This window comes from Nicotiana tomentosiformis, chromosome 4 (assembly GCF_000390325.3).
Source record: "Nicotiana tomentosiformis chromosome 4, ASM39032v3, whole genome shotgun sequence".
Taxonomy (NCBI): domain Eukaryota; kingdom Viridiplantae; phylum Streptophyta; class Magnoliopsida; order Solanales; family Solanaceae; genus Nicotiana; species Nicotiana tomentosiformis.
Window position 1 is genome coordinate 5,547,993 of NC_090815.1, and position 17,202 is coordinate 5,565,194.

Genomic DNA, 17,202 nt, shown 5'->3' on the forward strand with positions numbered 1-17,202 from the left:
TTACTTATACTTAGCGGTATCAGAAATCGCAGTAAGTGGTGTCCTAGTTCGAGAAGAGCAATGTACGCAGTTTCCTGTTTATTATGTAAGTCAGACCTTAGGAGAGGCAGAGACTAGATACCCACATTTAGAGAAATTGGCGTTTACATTGATAAGCGCCTCTTGAAAGTTAAGACCATACTTTCAATGTCACCCCGTATGCGTTTTAACAACTTGCCCACTTCGAAACATTTTGCACAAGCCCGAACTATCGGGCCGACTGGCCAAATGGGCCGTCGAACTCAGTGAGTACGATATTGAATATCAGCCTTGAACGACCATCAAGTCCTAAAATTTAGCAGATTTCGTGGCCAATTTCACACCAACCCTCGTACCCGAAGTTGAAAAGGAACTCTTGTTAAAATCAGGTACATCGTCGGGGATTTGGACCCTCTACACAAATTGTGCTTCAAATGTGAAGGGATCCGGGCTTAGCATCGTATTAAAACCTCCCACATGTGGCATTATTAGCCAATCCATCAAAACTACTAGATTAACTAACAATGAAGCCAAGTACGAGGCCATGATTACAGGTCTCGAGCTAGCTAAGAGCTTGGGAGCAGAAGTCATTGAAGCCAAATGTGACTCTTTGCTAGTGGTGAACCAAGTGAAAAAAACTTTCGAAGTTCGAGAAAATAGGATGCAGAGGTATTTGGACAAACTACAGGTAACTCTACACCATTTCAAAGAATGGACCCTACAATATGTGCCTCGAGAACAAAACAGTAAGGCCGACGCACTCGCAAATCTGGGGTCATCAGTCGAAGAAGATAAGATCGACTCGGGGACTGTCGTTCAACTTTCGAGATCTATAATCGAGGGAGGGAATGCCGAGATAAATTCCACAAGCTTAACCTAGGATTGGAGGAATAAGTATATTGAATACTTAAAGAACGGAAAAATCCCATCAAACCCTAAAGAATCGAGGGTTCTACGAACCAAGGCTGCTCGATTCGTATTGGTTGAAGATGGAACATTGTACAGAAGGACGTTCGACGGACCACTGGCAGTATGCTTGGGACCAGGAGACACCGATTATGTTTTACGTGAGGTCCATGAAAGCACTTGTGGAAACCACTCCGGCCCCGAACCACTAATTCGCAAAATCATTAGAGCAGGATATTATTGGGATAGCATGGAGAAGGACACTAAGGAGTTCGTTCGAAAATGTGATAAATGTTTAAGGTTTGCACCAATGATCCATCAACCCGGAGAGCAGCTTCATTCAGTCATTTCTCCATGGCCATTCATGAAATGGGAAATTGATATCGTCGGCCCTCTACCATCGGCCCCAGCTAAAGCTAAATTCATTTTGTTTATGACTGACTATTTCTCTAAATGGGTTGAAGCACAGGCATTCGAAAAGGTAAGAAAGAAAGAGGTTATATATTTCATCTGGGATCACATCGTGTGTAGATTTGGTATACCAGCAGAAATAACATGTGACAATGGTAAGCACTTTATCGGCGGTAAAGTGACAAAATTTCTCGAAGATCATAAAATAAAAAAGATATTGTCAACACCATATCATCCTAGCGGAAACGGATAGACCGAATCAATGAACAAGATTATCATCCAAAACATAAAGAAAAGATTGAACGAAGCCAAAGGAAAGTGGAGAGAAATTTTGCCCGAAGTCCTTTGGGCATATCGGACAACATCTAAATCCAATACATGAGCGACTCCATTTTCCTTAGTGTATGGCTCCGAAGCTTTAATTCCGGTCGAAGTCGGGGAACCAAGCGCAAGGTTCCGACATACATCGGAAGAATCGAACTATGAGGCAATGAATACTAGCCTCGAATTATTAGATGAAAAATGAGAAGCGGCACTGGTTCGAATGGTTGCACAAAAACAACGAATCGAAAGGTACTACAACAGAAGAACCAACCTCCGTCATTTCAAGGCCGGGGACTTGGTCCTAAGAAAGGTCACCATCAATACTCGAAATCCTAATGAAGGGAAGCTCGGCCCAAATTGGGAAGGACCCTATCAAGTCCTCGATATAGTCGGGAAAGGGTCTTATAAACTTGGAGCAATGGATGGAAAACCATTACCAAACAACTGGAATATATCGCTTCTCAAACGATATTATTGTTAAGGTATGATTTTCTCTTCTCTATCGTCTATATACGTATATTCGACGCTAACTCATTGCAAGAATTGAACAAAAAACATCAAGACCTCTGGTTTCAAAGCACGCGTTGTACTCTTTTTTTCTTAGTTCGACTTTTATCCCAAATGGGTTTTTCCGGCAAGGTTTTTAACGAGGCAACAACTATGCGCTACCCGAGGACAAATCAATAGTATCCGAGGCTCCTTCGTAATCAACCTCGAATACTGGGGGGCTACCAATCGAATAAATCAAGTTCGACACAAGAAAGTTGTTTCATATCAAATTCATGTCGAACAGGCTCGATAGAGAAAAGTGTAAGGGCCAAATGGTCAAAACGAACCATGCCTACGCAGTTTGGCTCAAACTCTGGCACAAGATACAAACACATGTATAATGTCTTATAAAGGAGAACTTCTTTTTTCGTATATCTCACACTTTGAAAAGATCTTCCTGCATCATGATTCAAACAGGCTTAAAGGCCAACCACCATCAAAAGAATTTTTGATACAAGCGATCATAAAAAGCCTACGGGCTAAGATACTTTGAGTTCGAGTTCGAAACAATCACTCACTCAATTATCAAAGCCTAAGGGCTATCTTACTTCGAGTTCGAGCAATCACTCACTCGATCATAAAAAGCTTCGGGCTAAGATACTTTGAGTTCGAGTTCGAAAACAATCACTCACTCAATTATTAAAGCCTAAGGGCTATCTTACTTCGAGTTCGAGCAATCACTCACTCGATCATAAAAAGCCTATGGGCTAAGATACTTTGAGTTCGAGTTCGGAACAATCACTCACTCAATTATTAAAGCCTAAAAGTTATCTTACTTCGAGTTTGAGCAATCACTCACTCGGTCATAAAAGGCCTACGGGCTAAGAAACTTTGAGTTCGAGTTCGAAATAATCACTCACTCAATTATTAAAGCCTAAGGGCTATCTTACTTCGAGTTCGAGCAATCACTCACTCGATCATAAAAAGCCTACAGGATAAGATACTTTGAGTTCGAGTTCGAAACAATCACTTACTCAATTATCAAAGCCTAAGGGCTATCTTACTTCGAGTTCGAGCAATCAATCACTCGATCATAAAAAGCATACGGGCTAAGATACTTTGAGTTCGAGTTCGAAAACAATCGCTCACTCAATTATTAAAGCCTAAGGGCTATCTTACTTCGAGTTCGAGCAATCACTCACTCGGTCATAAAAGGCCTACGGGCTAAGATACTTTGAGTTCAAGTTCGAAACAATCACTCACTCAATTATTAATGCCCAAGGGCTATCTTACTTCAAGTTCGAGCAATCACTCACTCGATCATAAAGAGCCTACGGGCTACGATACTTTAAGTTCGAGTTTAAATCATTCACTCGACTGCTAAGCCTACGGGCCACTTTTATTTCGAGTTCGGGCAAGCACCCACTCGACCATTATGCCTATGGGCTACTTTACTTAGAGTTCGAAATGTTCACTCGACTACTAAGCCTGTGGGCTACTTTTATTTCGAGTTCGGGCAAGCACCCACTCAACCATTACACCTACGGGCTACTTTACTTCGAGTTTGAAACGTTCACTCAACTACTAAGCCTATGGGCTACTTTTATTTCGAGTTCGAGCAAACACTCACTCGGCCATAAAGGCTACGAAGGCCGAATTCGATTAAATCACCTAAATCCTTATGAAAACATTCGCAAGGCATGAATGAAATCTTCACGAGGCAAGAAAGCAGAAGTAAGTCAGTAAAAGAAAAAGAAATTTGTATAGATATACAAAGATTGTTTACATGAATAAATGCAACATAGAAGCTAAGGGCTAAGTTTCTGGGTTATCATCGAGAGCGGTCTCTTCTCCACCCCCCAGCCCAAATTTTCGGACCCGCTCTTGCTACCATCATCATTATCATCGCCATCAGAAGCCAAGGCTTCAGCATCAACTTCGAGCTCTTTGGCCCTTTTTATCTCTTCAGCAAGATCGAAACCACGAGCGTGTATCTCCTCGAGGGTCTCCCTCCGAGATCGACACTTAGCAAGTTCGGCAACCAAATGTGCTCGAGTGTAGGCAGTATCCGCTGCCTCTCTTGCCTCCATTTGAGCAGCCTCGACATCGACCCGATACATAACAATGAACTTGTCCGCCATGACTTTCGATGACTCAATCTTCGCCTTGGCCTCAGCAAGCCTTGTTTCAAGCTCCTCGATCCTCTTGGCCTGAGCCGAACCCTTTTGCTTGACGCTTCGAAGCTGAACATCGGTCGATGATAATTTGGCCAAGATAGTTTCTTTTTCTGCAGCCAGGCGGTCGATAGGCTCCTTCCACACATTCGGCCTTGATTTGATCGACTTATTCTCGAAGCAACCCGATCTTTTCAACCTTTTGTTGCAGTTGAGATAACGAAGGGTTAGCTTCCACAGTTGGGTCAAAACCATACTCTAACAGGACGAGGCTCACCTGCTTATCTAGTTCGGCCTCTTCTTCATGAGCCTTAGCCAAATCTGCTTGGAGGTCCTTTATAACCTCATCCTTTTGGTCGCAAAGAAGCCGCAGAGCATCTCTCTCCCCCGTGATCTTCTGAAGCTCGACCTCACACTGACTGAGGTCGGCTCGAAACTTTCTAATGGCCTACACGGAAGGGAAAAAACACAAGTCAGGTTTAGAAAAGAATGAAGAAACCAAGCGCAGTAAAATCATTACCCGAGAAATGAAACGTTGGGCCTCTTCTAGGAGAAGAGAAGCGTCACTAATATCGGAGGCATCATTGACTCCACTAAAGCAATCCCGAAAAAGATCACTAGAACCTCCGCCCATATCGGGGGGTCTTCAATTCTCGAGCTTCCTTTAACGCCTCCTCGGAAAAGGTCGGAAGAGAAGGCAAATGACCCACTATCATGGTCCCAAGCGAATCGCTCGGGACGCTATGGTCGAGACTCGGGGTATCGGAACCGGCCCCGACCGGTGTAGATGTCATCAGCTCAGAAGGTCTGGCGACCTCGATAACTTTCGCAGATCGGATCACCAAAGCCAAAGCATCTTCTTCTTCTTCTTCTCTCAGTCGTTGGACCGAGTCCATCGAAAGAGCGATTGCCTTCCTCCTCACCCTTCGAGTTTTGGGCTTGGGGTCCTCTGACCGAGAGACAGCTTTTCACTTTTTATCTTTCCCCGGTTTTGGGACCGGAGACTTGGTTCATTCCTCACCACTCGGAGGCCTCAAAACGGCATCCTTGGTTACGCCTGCATGAAAGGAAGTCAGTAACGAATGGAGCATAAAGAACGTTTCGAAAAACATGAGAAGTGACCCTTACTGTGATTCTTGGCCTCCGACCTACCTTTCGCCAAATCACGCCAAGCGCGTTCGGCATAAGAGGAAGTTGAGGCTAACTTCCGAACCCAATCCTCGAGGTCGGGTACCGCTTGTGGCATCCAAGGGGCAACTGTATATCGGAGGAAGATATCAGATAGAATCAGAGAAAGATACGAAAAGCAACGCCTTATGAAAATCATTTACGGTCGAAATTCCACTCTTCGGGGAACGGCATCTTCTCTTCCGGGATAAGGTCACGGATCCTCACCTGAATATAATGGCCCATCCAACCCCGATCCTTGTCTTTGTCGATGCTCGAAATTAAAGCTTTCGATGCCCGATGATGGAGCCTGATTAGTCCTCGAAAGATTTGAGTTCAATACAATCATATGAGGTGATTTAGGGTGCAATCCAGCCCCCCGACCTTGTTGGAGAAGAAGCGAAGTAAGATTACTATGCGCCATAAAGAAGGATGAATTTGAACGAGGGTGACCTGATATCTTCTGCAAAAATCAATGATCACTGGGTCAACGGGGCCCAACGTGAAAGGGTAAGTATAAACACTTAAAAATCCCTCCACATGAGTGATGATGCTCTCTTTGGAAGAGGAAATTTGCAACACAACCTCGGGACCCCAGTTGCAGTCTTTCCTCACATCATCGAGATGGCCCTCTGTTATCGAGCACATGTACATCGACACATGCTCACATCGATCCGGAACCGACGAAGGATTTTCAACCTTAAAATCGATCTTTAGAGTACACGGGCCAGGAACATATTCGTGGGGATGCGGCTCCACCGGCGCCTTGTCGCCGAACGACCGTGAAGAGGAAGCTTTCTCCTTCTGAGGTACGGTTTTTGAAGTTTTTGCCATTGATATAAGAGAAAGAAAAGCAAAGGAAGATGAAAGGTTGATGGTGCCAAACGCTGGTGAAGGTGGCTCTACAAGCGGCGAAATAGAGGCAGAAAGAGTAAGAAAATTTGGAAGATTGAAGATGTAAAAGTGGTAAATGATAAATGGAGGGGTTATTTATAGGTTTATACCGTGGCGGTTCAGTATCAGCGGTGGTCGACCACCGTCTGACATGCATTAAATACCTTGAAAAGCAAAATCGATGGGACAGCTATCATGTACGTCATGATCGAGCCCTGTGAAAACGCCAGCTTATAACCCGATCGAGCCGTTGAAAATCATATCGCTTCTCACCACATTCTTCCTAAAAAACGAGGGGACTATCTGTATACGGTCGAAATAGATTCCGGCCCTCGTAAGTTTGATCGAGTTCGAATGGTAAGCGACCGAAGTGAGACTTCGAGATGAGTTCCGAAGATAGTACAAACAAGCTTCGAGCTCCAAGACCGATCGAGGAGTCGGCTCAGTATCATTATCGAGCTCAAGACCAAATCGAACCGCAAGGCAACATGAAGGTAGTCGGACGCACAGACCGATTGACACTCACCCCGAATATCGAACTCGAACCAAGGCCGAAGGCTCGACCCAATACCGAACTCGAGCCAGTATCGAGCTCGCAGACAAGAGTCGTTGCAACCGCACTAGGGGAGAGAATCTTGACGGGAATCGAGGAAGAGACAATTCATCATGGGTTCTCCACTATATATTTTTTATTGTAAATAAAGTAAGATACCTCTACTATAAAAGGGGGAATCCTTGTAAGCACACAAAAAGGTGGACACATTGTAAGAAAAGACTACTTCTCTTATTGAAGAGTAAATCTCTTGAGCTTGTTTTATTCAACACACTCACTCTTCTTGTTCAATAATTTATCTCCCGTTTTTATAGCTAAGAATCTAAACATTTCCACTTCTACGTACGATTTATGTCAAGCTATATCATATATCCTTAGAACTACTTATAAATTCAACTATATCCGATTTTCGGGTAAACAGATGTATAACTAAGTATTAGTTATACACAGGTTGAAAAAATGTACCAAACAAGATATTAATAATGCATAAAGCTAATGCTTGCATTAATTTTTCTAATACCTCCTACCAAACCACCCCTTAACAGACATATCACAAGTTATGCTCTTTCTACTTGATCAAAGCCTGAAGTGCAAGAAAATTTGCTCATTTGCCAAAACCTCATGAAAGGTAGTGCTGAAAAATATACAAATAATATCTATTGATTTATAGAATTGTGGATAATAGACGTCACCGGAGAACTAGGACCATATTTAATTTGTGTCATGCTTAATTCATGGACCATAGTCCTACTATTTTATTTGAAAATTTTATACTTGTATAGTTTATTAAATTTTTAAAAAAATAACTGAATTATTGTACCTTATCATTGTTCCCTTTATTCGGCTCACATTGACCAATTTCAAATAACAAGACCAATATAAAACAATATTGACCAATATAACATGACCTAAATTTCAAATAACGGGTCACAATGACCAATATAAAACGTACAACTTACTAACGAGTGCTTGGACATTTAAAAGGCTGTACAAAATTTAGGGTAAATTTTGTGGATGGTCATTCAACTTTGTGTTCATTATGTAAAAGTCATTTTTTTTTATTACCTAAAAATCATTCAACTTTGTATTCATTACCTAAAAGTCATTTTTCTTTCTTTTGTTACACAAAAATTATTTTACTTTGCTTTATTTATCACAAAAGTCACATTGGCCAGATTTTATAATACTTTTACTTGAACTCTTTATAAAAAGTGAGATTTGCTATCTTGAAAATAAAATAAAATATCTAATATAACATATAAGAATAATATAATAGTATAAAAATTCTTTACACGTCAATTTATATAAATTAAATTCATTACACGTCAATTTTTATATATATATATATATATATATATATATATATATATATATATATATATATATATATATATATATAAAACCTGAGTGTGCACATAAACAAATATTTAATTAAATTTAAGTAAATGGTACATTGAAAGGACCAAAGGAAGTACAAAAAAGAAAGTCAAAATAAAAAAGCGCAAAGGCTGGATAGTTGAGAAAAACGAAAAAGATTGATTAAAACGAAAAGAAAAGGGAACAGACACGATCACGACTTTGAATTTGAAGTTTGAATTTGAAATTATTGTCTTATGAATTGGTTTATCATTTGTGTAGCCAGTTTTATAGCTGTTTCGCCGGCCTTTTTTTGTTCGGACCAAAAGTGCTTTTGGCAAAAAATTGAAGTGTTTGACCAAACTTTTAGAAGGCAAAAAAAAATATTTTTGAGGAGAAACAAATTTTGAGAAGCAGAAAAATATAGCTTCTCTCCGAAATTAGTTTTCTGAGAAGCACTTTTGAGAAAAATACACTTAAAAATAATTTTCAAAAGCTTGACCAAATATTAATTATTGCTCAAAAGTGCTTGCCAAATTAATTAGCCAAACACAAACCGATTCTCACCAAAAGTACTTTTGAAAAAAGCACTTTTAAAAAAAAAACACTTCTCAAAATAAGCAGATTTTAGAAACTTGGCCAAATGGGATATTAATGTATGACTTATGGTGCTTTTGGTAAAGAAGTACATACATACATACATATATATACATGTACAAATATATATTTATTCATTTTTTATTTTTTAAAATAAAATGGTTGACATACCCTTACAGCTATTTATAAAAGTATAAATTTAAAAATATTTTTTTAACAAGAAAAATGATGAATGACAGAAGTGAAATGAAGAGGGATATAGGAGTCTTATTTGGGAAAGAGAATTTCAAGAATTACCAAAAATATTAAGAATAAAATAGTAAAATATGTAGCTACTAATATTAAATTTCTTGATTTGACATATATTCCGAGTGTGAGCAAATATTTACAGTGAAGAAAACAATCCTACTATTGTACTGTAGCACAGTATCAAGATGATTGAAACTTTTTTGGTCGTCTTATCATGTTTAAAGCTTATACATGTGACAGAGATGGGGAACAAAACTGGCCCATGGCATGTCTAGGATGATTTTACTTTAACTTTATAACTCACTTTTGCCACCAAAAAAATTAAAAAAGAAGAAGAGACCCGTCTTCAAAATTTTATAAAACACATCTGGAAAACCAGTGTCACTATATTTCACTTTAGCCACACAAGAAAAAAAAGGAAAAAAGTAATTACAAATAAAAGACACAAACAGAAATGAATATGGTCCATTTTGACATAGTCCAACTAATTGAAAAGGTGCATAACCTTATAAAATAAAAAACCTAGCAATATTGGCTATTGGCTTTATTTCATTCAAAATTGAAACATACGAGTGGGAACTTACCAGAAATTTGAATGAAATGCTTTTACTGCAAGTGTATCTAACAATTAAGAATAATTTGATAGACCTTTCTCTAGGTCTACCTTTGTGACACTTAGTTCTCTTGTGGTTTGAGATATTACATTTGCCAATCTTATATTGATATTTTTGAAGTTAAACTAGTACACTATTCAGAAGTATATGTTTTGTAACATAAATCTCAGTGTGAAAAAAAAAAAGAAAAAAAGAAAGAAAGAAGAGGTTGCCATATTGGAATATTTTGTGGCAGAGAGGGTAGTTAAATCAAGTTCTCAAATAGCAAACATATGATAATTGGGAAGTTAAGATCTGATTAATTGTCAAATTCAAGAGAAGGTGGCCTTTCCATATTAAACACAATAACATATTCCAATTCAAGCTGAAGAAAACTTTCTGATGATAAAAAAGAAAAACAGGACAGAAACGCGGAATGTAATATTCAGTTGTCTTAGCTCTACTACCCGCACCGTCTACCGCGGTAAATACTTTATCTGCACCCGATATTTACACCAAACCAAGAACTTTACTCTTAGCACAGTTAAAATGCAGGAAGACCATAAGAAGAAACAGGTTGTAAAACGGAGATCAGTAGAAAAACATTCTCTGCTGCAATGAACAGTCTTTCCTGTACCACACTGTTATGCTAGATAGACATTTTTTTTCGCTTAGTAACAGAACAAGAAAAAAAACATACCTGCAATGATTTTTACTCGAATTAAAAAAGATCAAACATAGAAGACATTAGTGAGATAAACTGTGCAATGGAAAATACATAGCCCTCGAAAAAGGTATGCCATTAATATATAACAACCCAAAAATGAACAGAGAAATTCAAAGTGAGAGCTATGGTTAATCATTTACAACAAATTTGGACTCAAGCTGTCATCCAACAATGGATGTCAAGAATAAATGTAATACAGAATGCTCACTCTAATACTCCATTCGACATATATATACCTAAATAACTTGTGACTCAAAGAACAAGAACAAAATCATTAAATTATTAAGGAAGAACAGACCTGTAAACTAAACAAATGCTCACTGTATTTATGAATTAGGAGAAGCAATATATGCAGGAAACACTTCATGTACCAGCCAATTTATTGATATTACACTCTCGCAAAAATACCTGATCATAGTCAACAAATTTTGACCAGTAGTCTCGGAACTTGGGAATGCTTATCTCAAGCCATGGTTTCAAGTTTCCATTGTAATGTATGACTGCTGCTCGTTGAATGTCCTTCTGGCTAACATTTGGATTGTAGCCAAGCCCAAGGACATGCCACGATCGGTCAAGGGCATATGTACGCTTCCAAAAGGTTATCAAACCAGGTGGTAGGGTCCCCAACTTCCAAAGTTGTCTATCATGATTCTGTGCAGAGAAAGGTTCATTAAATTTCACGACTAATTTTAACAACACTATTATGCAAGAAAAAAGCTGGTGTATACGTTGACACCTTTAGGAAGAAAACCAGATAAACATGACAAGTCAGGTCTATTTAATCATCCAGAACATAGTGAGGCTACAACATCACTACCTAATCTAATTGGAGGAACATTGGAGCAACATGATAGGACAGGACACATGGCAATTCTTAATCATATCGAAGTTAGGCCAAATTTCACTTCCTAATCTAGACTGAGCTATTACCTGTCCAGTTTTTATTAGTCCATTTGATTGGCAGATGCCAAAGAATTTACTCAGTTGTCCTCAACTTTTACACATAACCCGTTTTATTCTAACTTGTTACATCCTCGTATAACAACCAAACCAATTAATGGCTCAGACATCACTCAAACAAAAATATCTTGAATGTGAACATGGTCCTTTCTTTGGTTGGTTGGGGTGGGGGTAAGGCCTCAAATGTGAATGTGACCTATTCACTGGGAAAGAGAAACTGCCCTGAGGGAGAAAATGATTTGATACTTAACGAAATAATGACGGTGTTGCTCCAGGGTTTCAATTATGACTAAGCAGAGCACGTGAAATTATATGAATACAAAATGATGCTAATTTAACATACAAATCCAGACATAAACCACGGAGAAGAATTTATCTCGTACCAGGTTTTGCCATGAGTGGTACACCTCTGTGATGTTTTGCCGCCTCCACTCATTTAGATCAAAGATGTTCATTCCAAATGCCCAACCACAAGCACGGGAATCAAAATGTTTAAAGATCAGAGGATTTGAGAAGTTGAGGTAGCGGTCAAACCGATGAAAGCTTTCTCCACAAGTCTCAACCACACCAATCACCTTACCCTTAAGATCAAGAGACCATAGGCCACTAAGATCCTTTTGCACAACAATATCATCATCCAAGAAGAGAACTTTATCCAGCTTTGGGAAGATCTCCGGCAAGTAAAAACGTAAATGATTCATGATTGAAAGGTACTTTGGATTCCTAAACTTCACATTTGGATCAGAATCAGCACGACTCCTGAAGTAATAATCTATCATGGACTGAGAAGCCAATTGCTTCAGAACTGGACTGTAACTTGAATTTAGCCAGGTGAATTCCTCAACATTTTGGACGTCTACTGTAGCATGCTGCGGCGGATTTGCTAAAAACCACATTCTCATTGCAGCAAAATTGAGCCTGTCTGTTACTATATGGAAAACGTGCTTTGAAGGATCCTGCCACCGCATGCAGAAAAAGTTATACATAAAGGTTATTTCCAATTTATTGGATGTGCCTGAAGAGACACATAGAGGTTGAGATATTGTAAACTCAAACAGGCAGATGGGCATATTTTCTCCATAATCATAGAGGAAAAGAATTGGAAAAAATAAAGTGAATTATATTGTCCTGAGCCAGCTGCAATCTTAATATACATGAAAGTTTCAGACAATAGATCATTTACCTTTGCATGGGAAACAGTTGAGTTTATTACGACCGCAGCTGCTAAAATGTTGTCTGAGAAGAGTGCATAGTGATACAGCTTGGGATCTTCTAAATTCACTTGATTTGGAAATTGCTGTTGGGAAGAATTTAACTTGAAATACTCTGTTGAAAGGCGCAAAGGAAGACAATGAAGACCCTTAGGGAGTGTCTTAGCAGTTAAGTGCGTTAAGTACAATGTTTGCTTTTTGTGGACACGAAGCTGCTCTTCTGCTGAGTGAAGCATGGCACGAAGCTTCTTTACTATAGTAGCACAGTCATCTTGAATTTGCTTCCCTTTGGCCAATGTTTGCTCCATTGCCTTCAACTTCTCATAGGCACTATATAAAGACATCACATTTGTATTGGAAGATAAATCAATAACATGGACCAAGCTTGTAGACATTATACAGTGAAATGGCAAAATCACTGAAGAATCAGGAGTCAGGACCATCTGAAAACCATTTTGAATGCGGAAGATGAACTTAATCGTCTAAAAGAAGACTTACTTCCTTGGAAGCTCGGAATCCTTAGTGGCCTCACCAAGTGCTCGCTGTACTTCTTTAATCCGCAAGCGAAGTTCTCTAATGAAGTGGGGGTTGTTTCGTGTTGCTGAGAGTGAAAGGTAGACCTTCCCCCTAATGAGCTGATCTTTAAGCTGGCGAACCCGAGCATCAGGAGGAACCACTTGTGCATTCTGGTCTTCACCTTTGCCCCTTGCTGTCTCTCCAGATACAACTCTACCACTGGTTTGAACAGTACGTTGATCCTGCCTTATTTCCTAGCAACCAACCCAAACATAAGCAAGTTCAGCTCATGTATAAGGGTCACTTATCATCTAGGAATACCGAGACAATTATTGCATATTTACTAATAATGTGCAATCCACCAAAATCATAGTATTATTTTTGATAGAATATAGCACATTGTCCCTTGTCACACAATCATACATTAAATTAGTAGGAATCAGCTATATATGAATCTTGCGGATCGTATCTTTTGTATTTAAATCCATTCTTTCAATCACTAAAAAAATTTGTCTGGCAAATTATTAAGTATCTAAAACTAGAAATTATCCAAATTCCATACATATCCCACATGGACATACGGGTCTCTAATCAGAATGAAAACATCCAATAAACAAGCATGCCTAATCCCTGAAGCTAGGTGTAGCTCAAACTGGGCGTTTCGCCACGCTTAGGTGGCCCTTCATCTATGTTGCTCGGACTCTCCGAAAATATCGTCGGGTGCATGTCGGATTCTCCAAAAGCAGAGTATTTTTGGAGAATCCGACACGGGTGCGGCAGTATTTTGGAGAGTCCGCGCAACGTAGCCCTACAGTGCTGGTATCAAAGCGCTAAGGCATGTGTCTCATCATCCATTGGCTATATCTTGAAAAGAGAGACAATGAACAATAAATATAACAGGCAAAATAGATATGTTAATCTTCATGGAAATATTATGAATGAATTTGTTACTTATTAGGAAAAGGGTTCAGGATTTTTTTTTTTTTTAAAGTCCTTAACCTGAATTAGAAACTTAAAACTGTATTTTGCATTTAACTCAAAATTCAAATTGGTTTATGAATTTAAAAATACATGTTTTCGTTTAATATATTTCACTTAATTGCAGTTATAAATGTTTTTCTATAGCTTTTTCCTTAGGTTACGCAGATATTTTTTTCTCATTGTGCCTTTCTTTATTAAAGCTTATACTTTGATTGCGTTTTGTGCAAAAAGCCCATAAACCTATACGTTTTTCGCCTTTGGCAACATAGCGACAAACACCAAACTTAATGTAAGTATAAAAAAACAACTCCTTAATCCAAAAAATTTGGTATTGGCTTTCGTTTCATTTTGTTGTTCTATTCTTAGTCATCTGCATTGACCAACAGATCTTAGAACTTTCGGAGAAACTTTCTTTTATGTATGTCATTTTAAGTTTACCTCGTCCCCTTCAATCACATTTCATATTTTCACACCTACGCGGGTGCACATCAAGTCTAGTAGGATATCATCAAAAACAACTGTCTCATTTTATTCTCTATTTTCACCATATATTGGATGTGATCATTTCGAATATTGTTCAATCTTGTATGGCAGCATGTATGTCTTAATATCTGCATTTTTATGACATTCATCTTCTGCAGCATATTAGGCTATAGCAGCCCAACTTCACTCCCACATAATTTTGTTGGTCTCACAATTGTTCAACACAACTTGGTGTTCACTTTGTAAGAAGCTTCCTATTGCATAACACTCCACTACCAATATAACTTGGTGTTCGCTTTGTTAAGAAGCTTCTTATTGCATAACACTCCACTAGGACTCCTCTATTTCAGCAATCTTATTTTAATTCTTCTTCCTTTATATGGACCATCCAATTTCAGTTCAATGTGTTGCATACTTGCATCTTCTTCTATCAATGCTTAAGCATAGCAATCCCGTCTAATTTAACCGCCATTCTTCTTATGGAGTATAAACTTACAAAATTTGCACGGCATATATTTTGCCTTAATTTTACTTATCCTATATGCAGAAGACCAAGAACAAAAAAGGATTCTAAGACAAAGTGCACCTTATAGATTGAATCCTCAGATTTGGACAGTAAGGAGACTATTCTTTTTTATAAGGACGGTAAAGAGAACTATTATGATGTCACAGTGTCAACATATGAATGTTTGAAACAAAGAACAGAAAATACCACAAAACATTCAAATAACTGCACATTGGCAATTCAGATAGTCATGCAGAAGCAGAAAGTATATAAGGTAATTACGATTTTCGCAGATGTGGTATCCGAGGTGTGGCTGGAATCTGTTGGACTTGTCTTCTTCTTTGAGCTGGTTTCTGTTGCTCTGCTTTCACTTTTCCCAGCTGATACAAGTTCCAGTGAAGTTTTGTCCATTTGATGTGGTTCATGCAAGCTATCAGTAACCTGACTTATGTGATTTCCATTCATAGCCACTTCTATTCCATCGTTGCTGTTTCCAGTGGCAGCTTGATGTTTCATTGATTCTGCTAAATGAAGATCATATATTCTAGATAATCAATTCAAAAACTATGGAAGCAACCCAAAACCTGATCAAGTTGACTTCATGCTAAACCTCTACGTTCAAAATACAGAGAGACATAAATGAACAGAACCTTCAGTTAGTTGTCTTGCTTTACGAGCATCCTCGCTGCTTAAAGTGTCTGAGGTATTGGAAAGGGAAAGGCTTGAATTTTCTGAATATATGTCGCCCGGTGGTTCTTTGAGCAATGTGGATGACTCCTACCAGCATTAGTACACATGGAAAGTTAAGAACTGGTAATCGTATTGGTCAATCAAAGAGGAACGAGAAATCCTCAATTAGAATTACAATTGATACCTGAGGCAGCAAATTTAGAGGCCGGACGTCACCACCAAGTGTCTGCATCATGGAATCAGAAATTGTAACGAAAATTTTCCATATTTACACAATCAGGTCACTTAATAGGTGTTAGAAATCTGGCAAAAAAGGGTAACTAACTTGATATCACAGGTTAGACGCTTAATTAGTTTGTTCAGTTGGAATTTTTTTTTTCTTACCATTGTAAATAATGTTGACAATTTTTTGGACTTGGTTAGCTCCCTAATCATAGCATAGACACTCTGGTAGTGGAGCTAACAAGTTTAACTCTTTTTTGTAATTTTGCATCTTTCTGATGCTCTATCAATGATATTAACTTACTTCGTCAACAACTTGCTATCACAGGTTAAAATTCCCAAAACAATAACAAGAAAAATCTTTACATTGTCGGCGCATATAACTTAAATCCTTATGTGTTTGAAGAAAGATGTCGAAAGCATGAAAACAACGAAGTGGATAAAAACCAAATTGGACTTACAAAGGTGGACAGATCTTCAATGAACTCAGTCCTTGCTGCATAAACAATCACAGAATCCCAGTACATCAAACAATATCCTTGAATTTTTTTTAAAAAAAATAAAAAATAAATAAAAATAGCCATTTCACAGAAAAATTTAGGGAGCTTACATGAAGGACGAGTAAAATAAGAGGCAAGAGTGTCAGTGTAGAGAACAATAGGGGCTAAAACAGTCACTAGCAATAAGAACAATACTGGCTTCCTCATTTTTATCTTCATCTCTACAGTACAAGCACCCCTTAATTCCTTCTCAGCTTAGCAGCAAATCTTCAGATCTCATTCAGCACAAATATCAATACTAAAATCCGTACTCAATTGAACCTAAATAAAATGTATGAATTAAAGTAAATTAAACACCCACTTGGGGAAATTAAAGCAAATACTTTAACAGCAAACTCAATTTCAGTATAAATCTCTATGGATTGTTGTAGAATGTATGGTTACAGTACACATACAACACTGCAAGTAGAACCAATTTATAAAATAGCAACAAAAAATGGTGGAATTAAAGAAAAGAGGAGTGCCATGAAATTAGCCTTCAAAAGCCAGAATTTGGCTGAATTTGGCTATGGTGTCTGCAGAGAGAGAGAGAGAGAGAGAGAGAGAGAGAGAAGGGTGTCGGTAAGCGCACAATGATGTGATCCGAAGAGCAATGATAGTGGTACTCGTAAAAAAT

General features: G+C 38.4%; 1 protein-coding gene across 4 annotated transcripts; it reads right to left on the minus strand.

Annotated features, from left to right (window-relative positions):
- Positions 1–10,494: 10,494 nt before the first annotated feature.
- On the minus strand, positions 10,495–17,202 carry LOC104104331 (probable galacturonosyltransferase 4). 4 transcript variants are annotated; one of them, XM_070199508.1, is made up of 10 exons: positions 17,051–17,202; positions 16,637–16,847; positions 16,488–16,522; positions 15,989–16,030; positions 15,765–15,891; positions 15,397–15,635; positions 13,128–13,399; positions 12,602–12,959; positions 11,802–12,374; positions 10,495–11,109 (listed from the first exon to the last, which is right to left on the minus strand). In XM_070199508.1, the coding sequence occupies exons 2-10, from the start codon at positions 16,743–16,745 to the stop codon at positions 10,822–10,824; spliced, it is 2,043 nt and encodes a 680-aa protein (XP_070055609.1). In that variant the 5' UTR covers positions 16,746–16,847; positions 17,051–17,202; the 3' UTR covers positions 10,495–10,821. The 4 variants fall into 4 exon arrangements, with proteins under 4 accessions (XP_070055609.1, XP_009610684.1, XP_009610682.1 ...); XM_009612389.4 differs by having other exon boundaries at positions 15,397–15,638; XM_009612387.4 differs by having other exon boundaries at positions 15,397–15,638; positions 16,982–17,108.

Bases quoted from the DNA above. Each gene is read 5' to 3' on its own strand.
- LOC104104331 (XM_009612389.4), bottom strand. From the start codon at position 16,745: ATGAAGATAAAAATGAGGAAGCCAGTATTGTTCTTATTGCTAGTGACT. The intron at 16,031-16,487 runs GTAAGTCCAATT...TCCATGATGCAG, and splicing joins TTGAAGATCTGTCCACCTTT to ACACTTGGTGGTGACGTCCG. The intron at 13,400-15,396 runs GTAATTACCTTA...GTTGGTTGCTAG, and splicing joins ATACCACATCTGCGAAAATC to GAAATAAGGCAGGATCAACG.